General features: G+C 42.5%; 1 protein-coding gene across 7 annotated transcripts in view; it reads left to right on the top strand.

Moving 5' to 3' along the window:
• Window positions 1-16,249, top strand: part of TRIM2 (tripartite motif containing 2) — a 114,334-nt gene that overhangs the window by 63,644 nt on the left and 34,441 nt on the right. For all 7 annotated transcript variants that reach the window (XM_012783670.3, XM_012783672.3, XM_012783673.3 and 4 more), the window contains exons 3-5: window positions 3,310-3,547; window positions 14,349-14,500; window positions 15,644-15,824. In XM_012783670.3, coding sequence (XP_012639124.1) covers window positions 3,310-3,547; window positions 14,349-14,500; window positions 15,644-15,824 — 571 coding nt within the window. The remainder of the gene's footprint in view (window positions 1-3,309; window positions 3,548-14,348; window positions 14,501-15,643; window positions 15,825-16,249) is intronic.

Raw genomic sequence — 16,249 nt, 5'->3', positions numbered from 1 at the left:
TGTTTTAGGTAAAGAAAAGAACTATAAATATACATATATAATAAATTATCTGACTATGTAGTTTACTGTATATAAAAACATACTTCTTTATCCTTCTTGATAGAGTATTTTTTTGAGAGGTTGTTAATCAGTTATCGAAATATACTTTTACCCCATTCTTTAACTTATCATATAAACAATTAAGCATAAGAAGTTTGTTAGTAATTAGTTTATCTGTGGCTTATTTGTATTTCCCTAGTAACGTCATATATCTTTCTTAAAAACAAATGTGGTAATTATATTTTATAACATTTTTTAAAATACATTTTATATTATTATTTAATGTGCTTCAGTTGCTGTTACAGAGCAGGAAGTCAGTATTTCAAATGGATTCAAATCTATGCTGATTACATTTATCGTACATTTGTTATCGGAATAATCATTCTTTGAGTTGATTAATTTTGGAAGGTCTCAGTTGCAGAAGAGTAACCACATCGTTGGTGGTGGTGATGGAAAGGAGGGAGATGGTAGATTTGTTACTGGTAGTTGTGGTTTTTTTATTGTTCTGTGTGTGTGCGTGCTCATGAGTCTCCATGCACACATGCATGGATATGGGGAGCTTTTGTTAGAGACAGCATCTCTTTCTGTTGCCCAGGCTGTAGTGCAGTGGCACAGTAATAGCTCACTGAAGCCTCAAACTTCTAGTTTCAAGCGATCCTCCTGCCTCAGCCTCCTGAGCAGCCGGGACTACTGGTGCACGCCACCACACTTGGCTAATTTTTTAATTTTTTGTAGAGATTTTTCTTGTGTTGCCCAGGCTGCTCCTGAACTCCTGGGCTCAAGCGATCCTCCCACCTCAGCCTCCCAAAGTGCTTAGATTACGGTGTGAGCCACCACGCCTAGCCAATATGGAGATTTTGTTTCTTTTAGTGGCAGTATACAGGACACTAATACTTTTTATTTTATTCATTTTATGCTTAGACTTTAGTGCTTTATAATTCATATTTGAAAATAATTAAATAGGGTGTAATTCTCCCCACCACCCCCTTCCCCCCACAATGGGTATAACTAAAACACAGACACCAACTAATCTGGGTGTCCCTGGGTACATGTGGTAGGCCTCAGCATAGCCCGGCCGGCGGTCCATAGAGAACACGGAGAGCCACTCAGGCTGAGCTTGGTAAAACTGCCCATTCCCCAGTGTTCAGCGCCCAGTCAGTCTGTTTTTTGGGTCCTATTTCCTCACTCTGACCGGTCTGCCCCACCCTCTCCATTGGGTCTAGCCCAGCCCACCTCTGTGCCCCATCCCATAGCCAGTGGTGGAGATCTGGGAGATCCTGCCATAGCAAGTCCCTGTGGAATGCTGTGTCTCCAGTCGTTCCAGCATCATGCACAGTGAAATTGTTTCCTTTCGGAAGTGCTGCCAACTTTCCTTAAGATGGGAAATGTTTGTTGAGGTAGAGGCAAAACTTCACAGCTGTCTCACTGTTGGGAGATGGAGCCCTAGGAGCCTTATGTCCGGCTTCTGCTGGACATCCACACTGGCTACTCGGAGAGCAGCTCACGGTCACTCTCTCAGCCCCACATATTCCAAAACACCATCCACGGGGCTTGAAGGAGAGCAAAACTGGACATGGTCACTGGCGTCATGGAGCTTACAGCCTAGTGGAGGAGCTAGTCATTAACCCCCTAATCCCTCAGATTAATGTGGAGTTAAACCAGTGACAAGCGCTATATACCAGAAGTACATAGGAAATCATATAATAGGGGAATTTGCCCTCAGCAGGGAAGGCTTCCCTGCAGAAGTGATGATTAAGCAGAAAACCCCAACAGTGAGTGAAAATTAACTAAGCAAAGGGGAGTGAGTAGAAAGAAAGAATTTAAGGTATATGCAAAGGTGCTGTAGTGAGAGGGACTGAGGCGGGAGGATCACTTGAGGCCAGGAGTTTGAGACCAGCCTGGGCATCTCTACAAAAAAATAAAAAGAAATTAGCCAGGCATGATGGTACACACCCATAGTCCCAGCTACCAGGGAGGCTGAGGCAGGAAGATTTCTTGAATCAAGGAATTCTAGGCTGCAGTGAGCTGTTATCATGCCACTGTACTCTAGCCTGGGTGACAGAGTGAGTCGAAAGGAAAGAAAGAAGGGAAGGAGGGAGGGAGGGAGGGAGGGAGGGAGGAAGGAAGGAAGGAAGGAAGGAAGGAAGGAAGGAAGGAAGGAAGGAAGGAAGGAAGGAAGGAAGGAAGGAAGTCATAACAGTACCTACTTTATAGTCTCAGTGGAAGTACTTTAGTGAGCAGCATATATGTTAGTCATTATTAGTGACACATTCCTTTAATTAAGTGAATTAAGTTGATACCTCTTGAGTAGAGAAACAAGGAAAAGAGACAGTGTGGCTCTGACTCTGGGTGTCCCAACCCTGTTTCAAGCAAACATTTCTACTTTGATGTGTTTTTAATATCTGATGATGATATTATATGATATTTGTATGTAAAAAGTGTTTCAGCTGGGCGCGGTGCTCACGCCTGTAATCCTAGCACTCTGGGAGGCCGAAGTGGGCGGATCACTCAAGGTCAGGAGTTCAAAACCAGCCTGAGCAAGAGCAAGACCTCGTCTCTACTATAAATAGAAAGAAATTAATTGGCCAACTAAAAATATATAGAAAAAAAAAATTAGCCAGGCATGGTGGTGCATGCCTATAGTCCCAGCTACTCGGGAGGCTGAGGCAGAAGGATTGCTCCAACCCAGGAGTTTGAGGTTGCTGTGAGCTAGGCTGACACCATGGCACTCACTCTAGCCTGGGCAACAAAGCGAGACTCTGTCTCAAAAAAAAAAAAGAGTTTCAATGCTAATAAAAATATTTGACTTATCTTCCAAAAGTAAAAGTCCACAAATGTGTGAGCCCAATACTAGGTATTGTAGACGAGTGCTTCTCAAACTTGAATGCAGGTAGGAACTGCATGGTGATCTGATCCAGCAGGTCCAGGATGGGGCCCAAGCGTCTGTATTTCTCCCAGATGAGCTCCCCAGGGAGGCCGGTGCTGCCAGTCCATGGACCACACCTTGTGTGCCCAGGCTCTAGAAAACACGACAAAAGTCATTGACATTTTTCTTTTCCTTGAGCATAATCCTTTGCCTGATCAGTTGACAGGGCCAGCGTGAGTACAGGTCACCTCTTGGTTTCTGGGATGTTATTTTCCTAGTAAAGGAGATTACGACAGGAGTTTCTGCCAAGCAGCCCAGGTAGTTGCTGAGAACACACATGTATGATACCTGCAAGAAGAGCCACCCCATGCTAAACTGTCCTCCCACCTCTGCCTCTGCCACAGGTGCCTGCAGAACTACATTCCCGCCCACAGTTTAACCCTCTCCTGCCCGGTGTGCCGCCAGACCTCCATCCTGCCCGAGAAAGGGGTGGCCGCGCTCCAGAACAACTTCTTCATCACAAACCTGATGGACGTGCTGCAGCGAACTCCAGGCAGCAACATCGAGGAGTCTTCCATCCTGGAGACGGTCACCGCTGTGGCTGCTGGAAAGCCTCTCTCTTGCCCAAACCACGATGGCAATGTAAGTGACTCCATGGCAGATGCTGCCGGGGAGCATGACGGCCATGGCCTTGGGTAGGCTTTGGTCACATCACAGATGACACATTGAAACAGAACTCCAGCTGGAAAATGAGTAGTTATTATAAAAAAGATTTTTACCAGCCATTACGCTGTTCGGCCTGCTCACCTTCTCTGACCAGAACTATTTAAATAATAAAATCCGTCTTCACTGTGTCTGCTTGACACACATTGTTGGTATCCCCAGGAGGGCAAACTCTTAGCTATTTGCAAGCTGGGTATATTTTGACCCACATAAACATCTATGTAATACATTACAGATAAAGATTTAATAAGGGATAAGTTCCATAAATTGAGAATAATTATTAAGATGTTAACTAGAGTTCTTATTTTTCTTATGAGGGAAAGTTTTTCTCATGCTACATTAGACCCTATTCCTCAATCATAAATAGAATTAGAAGCTACGTGAGTCCCTGATAGTAGATTATGGATCATGAATTCCAAACATATTTCCTGCTTCTAGCAAGCGCAGTAACTATTACAAACTCAAGGAGGGCCTGTGTGTACCATCAAATAACTGATTCACAATAGCTACGTAACCCGAAGAGGCAGCATTGTGTCATGTGTCTAAGAACACTGGCTTTGAAGTCAGACTCTGGGATTCAAATCCTGCTCTTAAACTTATTCCTGGCTTTGGCGAGTTTATTAAACTCTCTGTGTCTCATTTCCTCATAGGTAAAAAGGAAGTCATGATAGTATTTACCATATAGGATTATTAGAAGAATTAAATGTTTAAGTCAAATAAAGCACACAGTAGGCTCTTGACAAATGTTAGCTATTAAACTTGTTTCTAATTAAGGACCTTATTCACCTTCTTCTTTATCTATTGGCCACTTCAAAAGTATTTGAAACTGTTTATAATAAAAGGCCCAGGGATAATAAAACCACTAAGTCAAACAAGCGATCATTAGAGCAAAGCAGTAATTATTAGCTATACTATTGTCTATTTTATTTACCTTATCACACCATTCTCTCTGCCCACTATGCTGTAGCCTCAGTGGCCTCAGAACTTGCCAAGTGGTTTCCCACCTCAGGGCCTGGCTGTTCTGTTCCTTCTATCTGAAGTGTCGGCTCGGTTCCCTCTCGCTGTGGCTAGCTCATTCTCTTCCTTGAAGCGTCAATGTGTGTTTCTCTTGCACGCAGCAGTCTTCTCTGACTGGCTGAGGCGGGCTACCTCTTACCCAGCTGCCCTCCACCACATGCCTTCTCTGTTTCCTCCACAGGGCTCCCCGTGGTATGTCGGCCATCGTCCATGCATTTCTTTACTTATTGGTCTTCTGGCCTTCCCTCTAGAAAGTGAGCTCCGGGAGGGCAGGGATCTGTTAATTTTATCCCTAGGATCTACATGGAAGTCAATCAGTGCATATGTGGAAGTCATTCAATAAGTATTTGTTAACCAATTTGCCAGACACCATACTTGGCTCCTTAAACCCCACTCTGCAAAGTAGGTGTTAGTTACCTTCATACATCATAAAAGCTAGACCTGGAGGAATAGTGATCCTGGGCCTTCTTGTAGCCAAAATAAAACAGCGACACAGTGGATTACATATCCGTCATTTTTTAATTGAAATCACACCAGGCTATTAATAACTGTGAGCTTTTCTACACTTTGTACTCCAAGGGAGAGTTACCATATAAATTTTGTAAAAAGAACTTTAAGGGGGGCCTTCTCATGACCATTTCTCATACTGGCTCTTAGTGAATGCTGAGGATGGCTCTGCCTGGAGCTCACATTCTAGTTACTATTTCTGGGAAGTCATTTCTATTGGGTACAGTGGTCCCCTGAAAGTCCCCTGGAAGAATCCCCTTAAAAGCTTCTTAAAATGGAGCTCTCTGGAGACCAGACTTGTAGAGAAGTAAAGACATAGGAATAAGGCCAGGCGCGGTGGCTCACACCTATAATCCTAGCACTCTGGGAGGCCGAGGCCGGCAGATCGTTTGAGCTCAGGAGTTCCAGACCAGCCTGAGCAAGAGCGAGACCCCGTCTCTACTAAAAATAGAAAGAAATTAATTGGCCAACTAAAAATATATAGAAAACATTAGCTGGGCATGGTGGCGCATGCCTGTAGTCCCAGCTACTGGGGAGGCTGAGGCAGGAGGATCCCTTGAGCCCAGAAGTTTGAGGTTGCTGTGAGCTAGGCTGATGCCACGGCACTCTAGCCTGGGCAACAGAGTGAGACTCTGTCTCAAGAAAACAAAATAAAATAAAAAAATTAAGACACAGGAATGTTATGAGACCTACTGTAGACCTTGGTACAAATTGGGGATGTGAAGGCTATCGTGTAGAAAGAGAAATACCGACAGTCGGAAAGATTACCTCCATAGGTAAAGTGAGAAAGTCAAGGAATTCAGGCAATGGCTTGTAACTCAGGGTGGCCACAGGAGAACAGGGACGGTGTTAACTATACCTCCAGTTAGAGAATGGATTCAGGGGAGGTGAGGGTGAGATTCATGAAGAATCGCAGGGATAAGCTGGGAAAGGTACATGGGGAGAGATTGAGACAAGCCCATGAATATCATTAAGAAAATATCTGGGCCAGGCAGTGGCTCACGCCTGTAATCCTAGCACTCTGGGAGGCTGAGGCAGGCCGATTGCTTGAGGTCAGGAGTTCAAAACCAGCCTGAGCGAGACCCCGTCTCTACTATAAAAATAGAAAGAAATTAATTGGCCAACTAATATATATATAAAAAATTAGCCGGCTATGGTGGTGCATGCCTGTAGTCTCAGCTACTTGGGAGGCTGAGGATTGCTTGAGCCCAGGAGTTTGAGGTTGCTGTGAGCTAGGCTGACGCCACTCACTCTAGCCTGGGCAACAAAGCAAGACTCTGTCTCAAAAAAAAAAAGAAAAGAAAAGAAAAGAAAATATCTGACCTCAATTCCTTAGGCAATGCAGAAGCATTGAAACACTGTAAACAGGAGATGGGTATTTGAGTGACATTATGGAGGAATGGAGTAGCAGAGACCAAAGGCTGGGAAACCAATTCTGAGTTTGTCGATGTGTCCAAATGAGAGATGAGAGAAGGTAGAACTAGAATAGCATCATAGGCCTGCAGAAGAGAGGAAAAATTTCAGAGAAGAGGGCACTCTTTCACTTGAGAATCTGCTTCCCGCAAATAAAAAGGCATGTGCTAGAATCTGTTTTTTTTTTGTTTTTTTTTTTGAGACAGAGTCTCGCTTGTTGCCCAGGCTAGAGTGAGTGCCGTGGCGTCAGCCTAGCTCACAGCAACCTCAAACTCCTGGGCTCAAGCAATCCTTCTGCCTCAGCCTCCCAAGTAGCTGGGACTACAGGTATGCACCACCATGCCCAGCTAATTTTATATATATATATATATATATTAGTTGGCCAATTAATTTCTTTCTATTTATAGTAGAGATGGGGTCTTGCTCTTGCTCAGGCTGGTTTCGAACTCCTGACCTCGAGCAATCCGCCCGCCTCGGCCTCCCAGAGTGCTAGGATTACAGGCTTGAGCCACCGCGCCCGGCCTAGAATCTGTTAAGCTAAGCAATTAAGATTGTGAGAACTTGAGCAGTTGAAATCAGTCTTATACTGGCTTACAAAGAAAACATCACTATATTTTTCCATTGTGTAAACCACGTTCCTGCACCACAATGCACTAAAATTACATTAGTAACACATGTTTATGGAAAAAACCCTAAATGTCTTCCAAAAGCATATCATTATTTAATCAAAATAGCAAAATTGGGCTATTTATTGGAAGTGGAATCCTTACCTATCATATGTATAGCGCAAAGTCACATCTACACCCAGGAAATTTTTTTATTTTTTTTTTGAGACAGAGTCTCACTTTGTTGCCCAGGCTAGAGTGAGTGCCGTGGCGTCAGCCTAGCTCACAGCAACCTCAATCTCCTGGGCTTGAGCAATCCTTCTGCCTCAGCCTCCCAAGTAGCTGGGACTACAGGCATGCACCACCATGCCTGGCTAATTTTTTCTATATATATTGGTTGGCCAATTAATTTCTTTCTATTTATAGTGGAGACGGGGTCTCACTCTTGCTCATGCTGGTTTCGAACTCCTGAGCTCGAGCAATCTGCCCGCCTCAGCCTCCCAGAGAGCTAGGATTACAGGCTTGAGCCACCACGCCCAGCCACCCAGGAAATTGTATAGGTTTAAGTGTTTTCCTTTATTGAAAAAGAATGCAACTCAAGAAATTAGGAAAAGAAAAACAAAACAAAATAGGGAATATATACAAAAAAGAAAATAACAGATATAATTCATAGTCTAGAAATTTCTGGATTCTAAGAAAAGAGAGGAAGCCCTCAATTCATTTATGATAAACTTACAATACTGATACCAAAACCTAGTGAAGATAGAACAAAAAGAAAACTATTAATAACTCAATTTATGACAGTAGCTGTAAAATTCCTAATTAAAACATCCCAGCAAATTTTTTTTTTTTTTTTAGATAGGGTCTCACTGTGTTGCCCAGGCTAGAGTGCTGTGGCATCAGCCGAGCTCACAGCAACCTCAAACTCTTAGGCTCAAGCAGTCCTTCTGCCTCAGCCTCCCAAGTAGCTGGTACTTCAGGCATGTGCCACCATGCCTGGCTAATTTTTTTCTCTGTATTTTAGTTGGCCAATTAATTTCTTTCTATTTTTAGTAGAGATGGGGTCTCAGTTTTGTTCAGGCTGGTTTTGAACTCCTGACCTTGAGCGATCTTTCCGCTTTGGCCTCCCAGGGTGCTAGGATTATAGGCATGAGCCACCGCACCTGGCCTTCCCTAGCAAATTCTTAGTATGTAATACATAAAAGCACAAATTAAGGAAAATATCAGTGTCACAAAAGAAAATGAGCAAAGAACTCAGAAAATTCACACGGAATATATAAATGGCTAATAATCATGAGAAAAAGATGTTAAGCTTTACAAATAATAACATCTTCTGAAATCAGTTATGAATTTTTTTTTTTGAGACAGAGTCTCGCTTGTTGCCCAGGCTAGAGTGAGTGCCGTGGCGTCAGCCTAGCTCACAGCAACCTCAAACTCCTGGGCTCAAGCAATCCTGCTGCCTCAGCCTCCTGAGTAGCTGGGACTACAGGCATGCGCCACCATGCCCGGCTAATTTTATATATATATTAGTTGGCCAATTAATTTCTTTCTATTTATAGTAGAGACAGGGTCTCGCTCTTGCTCAGGCTGGTTTCGAACTCCTAACCTCGAGCAATCCGCCCGCCTCAGCCTCCCAGAGTGCTAGGATTACAGGCGTGAGCCACCGCACCCGGCTATGAATTTTTAAAAAAGATAATAACCAGTGCTATTAAGGATATATAGGGTGAGACATTTTCATATGTTGTGAGTGGAAGGGTAAATTGCTCTTCAGAAAGTTTATGTCAATTTGGCAAATATAATGAATATTTTATGCAACTTCTCATCTTTTAATCCAGTAATTCCACTAATAGAAATATTTCTAAGGAAATAGCTAGAGATGAGGATAAACATTTGATACAAGAATGTTAATTGTGATTTTTGTATTAATAGTAAAAATTAAACATAATCAAAATGTGCAACATTAGGGAGCAAGAGGGCTTGGAAAATTAGCAATGTGTGTCTTGACTCATTCCATTGTTGGATTATAGATTGTAGGAGTGCACTGCTGATGCTTTCAAATCTTCATTGCATGTTCAAGCCAAATGCAGGCAATATCCAGATAAACTGCTGCAGTTAGTTGGATAAGCCTTTGAAAACAATCCAAGCTTCTGAAGGTTAATAAAATAGAGTAATTAACAATAAAGCAGGGTGCTGTCATCCTAACTGCCTGGTGCTGATTAGCACGTGTAGATGAAAGCGTGTCATCTTTAAGTGCTGTGACACTCTCTGTCTTCTAATTAAACTGCCACAGCAGCATTGTCCAAATACAAAAGAAAAAGAGGAATAATGGTCAGTGAGCTAAGAGATTCTTTGCACTTAAAGCAGACATTTGAGCTCATGCCTCCTGGTCCCAAGAATGGAACCAATCAATGAACCCTGTTAGTGCTTGTGTAGGTGCCTTACTAGCCAGGATGTTAAGAGGTGCAAAGGGGAGGTCCTCATTAAGAATGCCACTGAGACAAGTCCCCACTTCCCCCACCGAAATCAACTGTCAGTGCCCTCAAGAAGCTTCAGGGATGGCTGCAAGACCCTGCCCTTTGTCATGTTAGGAGTGCGTATGGTCCTACCAGGCTCCTCTTCTGCTGAACATAAAGGGTGTGTGACCCGCCAACAACAATAAGCTCATCCTGGTGTCTGGCCTGCCCACCCTCCCCAGGGAGCACCAGCGTGATCTCGCTGGAGCTGGAGGAGCTCAGAGGAGTCACACCCTCAGCTTGAGCCAGAGCTGTCAGATCTCCAGCACAAGCCTTTGGGAATGACTAGCTGTTGACACTTCAAAATGATTTCAGGATCTTTGCTTCCCAACACACACTTAAGACATGAAATGGGGGATAATGACCCAGGTCTGCTGCTGTCTCTTCAAAGCTGCAGCCAATTTTGTTTTCTGAAGTAAAATCCACATGACATTAAATTCGATATTTCAACCGTCTTAAAGTGTACAATTAGTGGTTTTTAGTATATTTACAAAGTTAGGCAAATAATCGCCACTATCTAATAATTCCAGAACATTTTCATCATCCCAAAAAGAAATTCTACACCCACCTAGCAGCCATTCTCCATTCCCTCCCACTAACCTCTAGCAACCACCCGTCTGTGTGCTGTCTCTGCGGATTTGCCTTTTATAGACATTTGGTAGAAATGGAATCATACAATCTGTGGCCTTTGAGTCTGACTCCTATCACTGAGCATATTTTCAAGGTTCATCCAAGTGGTAGCATATATAGGATTCTTTGTGGCTAAATAATATTCCATTCTATACCACAATTTATTTATCCATTCATCAATTGATGGACATTTGGGTTGTTAATACTTTTTGGCTGTTATGAATAACGCTGCCATGAATATTCATGTACACGTTTTTGTGTGGACCTATGTTTTCAGTTCTCTTGGGTATATATGTAGGAGTGGAAATTCTGGGTCATACGGTAATTCTATGCTTGACTTTTTTATTATTATTAATTTTTTTATTTTATTTTTGTAGAGACAAGGTATCACTATGTTGCCCAGGCTGGTCTTGAACTCCTGGCCTTCACATTTGTGAAACCATAAGTATACTCAAGATAATTGGACATACCCATCACCCCTAAACTTTTTTTTTTTTTTTTGATACAGAGTGTCACTTTGTTGCCTGGGCTAGAGTGCTGTGGTGTCAGCCTAGCTCACAGCAACCTCAAACTCCTGGGCTCAAGCAATCCTCCTGCCTCAGCCTCCCAGTAGCTGGGACTACAGGCATGCGCCATCAAGCCAGGATAATTTTTTCTATTTTTAGTAGAGACACCCGGAGGTGTTGGTCTTACTCAGGGTGGTCTCAAACTACCTGAGCTTAAGTGATCCTCCCACCTCAGCCTCCCAGAGTGCTGGGATTATAGGTGTGAGCCACTTTGCCTGGCCCCAGTGAGTATCCTTTGTCATCTTATTCCTCACACTGCTGGGGAACTTAGACCAGAAAATGCAGGTAATATAGCACAGTATTTGTGACTTCTAAATACAGTATGGACACTGATTCTCACATAAAATTTGCCTTTGGTCTAGACCCATTCTAGACCAAAGACCAGGCTCCCTTCTTCCAAGGAGGATATGGAAACTCAGTCCCAGCCTTTATTGACTCAGAAAGTGTGCAAGTGGATTGAATAAGCACGGTTAATGTGGCATATTCCCCAGTCTAGACACTTACATTAGCCCCAGGGCCCTGAGTAACCTGAGGGCTGAAGTCTTTTCACATTCTGTTTTTGGTCTCTCCTCTGCTACATGTGCTTTAAAGGAACCTCATAAGCACTGACCATGAAGGTAGAATATTATTAAATACTAACCTAGTTATATATAATGTAGAAATAAAATGTTCTGGTAAAAGCGAACCACTGTTGGCTGACGCCAAAGTAACAAAGAACCTCAGCCTTCACAGGAATTATGTTCCACAGATCCCTGGGGATGAAATTTTTCTAAAGGAAATCTCAGAATTTAGTGAAGAATGCTCTGTTATCCTCTCTTGCCCCAGCCTTTTGAAAAACAGGAAACATTTTGGATTAAGCATTTTTGCAAATAATAACTAAATATTTATGACATGGGGCTTATATATTGTTACCAAGTATTTACTTTTCCAAAAAGTGATTTATAAAAACTTTATGATAGGAAAATTTTAATATGATACTGAATATAGTTTTAGATCATTCCAATTATTGAAAACATGAAGGCAAGCAATGTGGCAAAATGCCCAAATGCAACCCAAAGTAGTCCCCCCTCCAAGGGCACTGACTCACTGGAGAGATCCCTTAGCTCATGTAGTCTTTTGGCAGATAATTATTGGACAGCTTCTATATGCTGAGCTTTCTTCTGCTGGGTTGCATCAAATTGTGCAAATGCAATGGAATGTGTAGAGAAGTGTTTTTGAGCAGAGGACGGATAAAGGAAACTCCCAATTGATGTTTCAAGCCTATTCCTGAAAGGTCAGCAGAGGAGTAAAGTACATGGAATTAAATCTTTATATGACAAAAGTAAAACAGTGCTTTTTCAAACCCCTAACTTACTATGTGCCTACTTCAAACCATGATGCCATATGAAATTTTAAATGATCTTAGAGATGGTTTGAGAGACTTTTATCTGAATTTGGTTCACCAGAAAAGATTGTTTCCAAAACATATGTAGTATCAGTGAACTGAGTGCTTTTTTCCTAGGAGACTGAGCCCCAGAAACTCTACGTAAAATAGTGAGTCTTAATGAGAAACAAGGTGTCCTTTTGGTTGTCCTTACACTTGCCACCCAAGTCATGGTTAAGCCTCCTCTCATTCATTCACTCAGCAGTGTTATTAATACCTGCTAAGTGCATGATATTATCTAGGCTCTGAGTGGGAGAGTTCCTGTGCTCAGGAACTTAAAATCGTATAAATATTTTATAAGTGGCATATCAATAAAAGTGCTTTGGTGGGTGCATTCACCTTGTGAAAAATCCAACAAGCTGCATTATGCTCTTTTCTGTGTGTGTGTGTTATATGTCAAGAAAAGTGCTTTGGAAATTCAAAATTGGAAGATGTTACTTCCATCAAAGAGAATAGGGGGATGCCTTTACAAGGAAGTTAATTTTGTGGCTTTATGTTATATTGTTACTGAGAGTCCATCATAACTGGGATAAGGCGGTTTTATTTTTAGGTAAGTGGATGATGTCATCATAATCATCATCATCAGAGCAGCTACTGCTTACTAAGAACTTATTATGTGCCAGTGCCGGGTGTCATCTGAGTTCTTTGTGCATACTAACCTACTTGATCCTCATAGCAGCCCTGTGAAATTAGGTTACTATTACTGTCTCCTTTTGACAGAGGCAGAAATTGAGACACAGTGAGATTGAATAACTTGCCCAAGGTCATTCAGCTCAGTAAGGGGTAGAGCCAGTATGCAAATGCTCAGTGTAGCTTGACTCTTATCCAAATAGTAGCAGTTCTCAAAGTGTAGTCCAGGAACCCTTGTGGCTCCTAAGATCCTTTCAGGGGGTTTGCAAGGTCAAGCCTATATTCCTAAACATATGAAGACATTATTTGCCCTTTTCACTCTCATTCTCTCAAGAGTGTACAATGGAATTTTCTAGAGGCTATATGATGTGTGCTATCACAACAGATTGAATGCAGAAGCAGATACAAGAATCCAGCTGTCTTCTGTTAAGCCAGACACTGCAGAGGTTTACAACAATGCCATTCTTCTCACAAAATTTTTTGTTTTGCAAAATGTATTTATTTTTCATAAATTACATTATTCACATCAACTTGTAATGGGCCTATTATTACTTTTTTTATTTTGAGACAGAGCCTTACTTTGTTACCAAGGCTACACTACAGTGACATGATCATAGCTCATTGCAACCTCCAAATCCTGGGCTCAAGTGATCCTCCTGCCTCAGCCTCCTGAGTAGTTGGGACTACAGGTGCAAGCCACCATGCCCGGCTAATTTTTTTCTGTTTTTGGTAGAGATAGGGTCTCACTCTTGCTCACGCTGGTCTCAAACTCTTGACCTCTAGTGATCCTCCTGCCTCAGCCTCCCAGAGTGCTAGGATTACAGGCATGAACCACTGTGTTTGGCCCTATTATTGCTTTTAATAAATCAATAAATACTTTAAACTTTTTTTCAGTTCCAATTTTTTTTTTTAAATATTTTTTATTTTTTTATAGTAGAGACGGGGTCTCGCTCTTGCTCAGGCTGGTTTTGAACTCCTGACCTTGAGCAATCCGCCCGCCTCGGCCTCCCAAGAGCTAGGATTACAGGCTCAGTTCCAATTTTTAATGTGGCAAATATCTATAGATATAACCCACATGCACAAAAGCTCTTTTGGAGTCCTCAGTAATTTACAAAGAATATAAAGGGGTCCTGAGACCAAAACGTCCTGAGAACCATAGTCCTACATGGTTCTGCCTTGGGGAGTTGGTCACCAAAAAGCTGGTTTTATGCTCTTAGTAGCATCTTTGGAGTCTGCTGCACCTCTTTTTGACCGGTCATGTAAAAATTTATCCTTCCTTTTCTCCTGTGAAGCTGGGCACAATAATGATGACATCCTGGGGTGGCCTTGAGAATTGAATGACAGAATGCAAGGAAAGTGCAGAGAAAGCACTCAACCGTGGCCCAGAACCAGTAACTTTCCTTGTGTTACCTGCAGGTGATGGAATTTTACTGCCAGTCCTGTGAGACCGCCATGTGTCGTGAGTGCACCGAGGGGGAGCACGCAGAGCACCCCACTGTCCCGCTCAAGGACGTGGTGGAGCAGCACAAGGCCTCGCTCCAGGTCCAGCTGGATGCTGTCAACAAAAGGTGCGGCACCCCTCCCCCACCTCCCCCCTCCCCCACCTCCCCAGTGGTTGTCTGTGCACAAGGCCTGGCCTCCTGGTCTCTTGTGTTAGTGCAGTGGTAGATTCGTGTTATCCTTGAGGTGTCAGGCTGTGTGTCACGAATACGTTCTCCTTTGATCATGGGTCTGTCGTCATAACTAGTGAGTGTTCCCTGCCCCTTGGTAAAATTCCAGCCTCCTTATGTTACAAGGGGTGGCATTTTCGTTTTAGTACCTTAGTTTGATTCAATGAATTAAGTACACTCAAAGAAAATGCTCTCAGGAGCTCTCTGATTTCATGCCTGAAGAGCCTTCCTTAGCTGCTATTCCTGACTCACAGGCCCACTGTGTCGGCGCCTCCCTTCTGTTTGAGCCCTGCAAGTCTTGAGCAGCGATAGTCTTGAACAGCGATTGCCCAATTTCCCTTATGTTTTTCTGCTTCTAGCCTCCTGGCATGGAAATGAAGGAACAGAGTAGCAGTGGGACAAAGACCAAAGGCAGGAAATAGCCAGCTGAAAAAAAAGAAAAATCTCTTCACTGATACCCAGTGAGAACAGTGGTTATGCTATACTAATTAAAAGAACTTGGAAACATAGGAGAAGTTCCCAGGAAACTCTGAGTTTGGAAAAGCTTTTTATGTGGCTGGGGAAAATGTTACAGCTATGCATCTAGAATAGTGGTTCTCAAGCATGGGCAATTATGCCCCTTAGGGGACATTTGGCAATGCCTGCAGATATATTTGGTGTCACAACTGTGTGCTGGCGTGCTATTGGCATCTGGTAAAGGACAAGCTGCTGTTAAACATCCTCCAATGCACTGACAGCCCCCTGCAACAAAGAATTATCTGGCCAGAATGGCTTTTCAGAGAGCTTCAAGTCTTTGTCCCATCAATTATTCAAATTAGATGATGGAAGATAGTTTGAAATAGATGTAGACCCTCAAAGTCTCTTATCTCAAAAGAAGTAATTATTGCATGTGTTATTCATTCTGTTCTTTGGTTATTACTCTTTTTAAAGATGATGAAAGGCATAGAAAAAAATTTTTTTGAGAAAATATAGTGTTTGGATAGATTTTGGAATATTTCTGGGTTGAGGTTAAACCATCATCTGTAACAACTGTCCCTTCAGGCTCCCAGAAATAGATTCTGCTCTTCAGTTCATCTCAGAAATCATTCATCAGTTAACCAACCAAAAGGCCAGCATTGTGGATGACATCCATTCCACCTTCGATGAGCTGCAGAAGACTTTAAACGTGCGCAAGAGTGTGCTGCTTATGGAACTGGAAGTCAACTATGGCCTCAAACACAAAGTAAGACTCCAGGCACCCTCCAGAAATGGGTCTCTAAGTGTCACCATTGTACAGTAAACTATTTTTCACTTAATGGAATATCCAGCTTTTTTTTTTTCTTTCTTTCTGTTTTCAGCAAAACTCTATGATTCTGTGACCTTAAGTGCCAGTTCATTATTTTACAAAAGGCAAGGCTGAATAATACTTTGAGGATTCTGGGTTAAACTGGATTGTTTCCCTTCCTCAATTATAATGTGATATAGTCTCTTAATTGCTCTCTGATCTACACCAACCTGTTAGTCAACTTCAAAATGAACACTGGCTGCTGCCTTTGTTTAACTCTGCAGTCTCAAAACCCCAGATGAAAATTTTATGCCGGATGAAAATCTTAATGCCGGTCAGGTGTGGAGAGTTTTAAAAAAATTCGTTTAGTTTCTGTTCCTTAG

The sequence above is a fragment of the Microcebus murinus genome, chromosome 15 (assembly GCF_040939455.1).
Source record: "Microcebus murinus isolate Inina chromosome 15, M.murinus_Inina_mat1.0, whole genome shotgun sequence".
Taxonomy (NCBI): Eukaryota; Metazoa; Chordata; class Mammalia; order Primates; family Cheirogaleidae; genus Microcebus; species Microcebus murinus.
The sequence above is the reverse complement of the archived record's forward strand: the minus strand, read 5'-3'. Positions and strand labels throughout refer to the sequence as shown.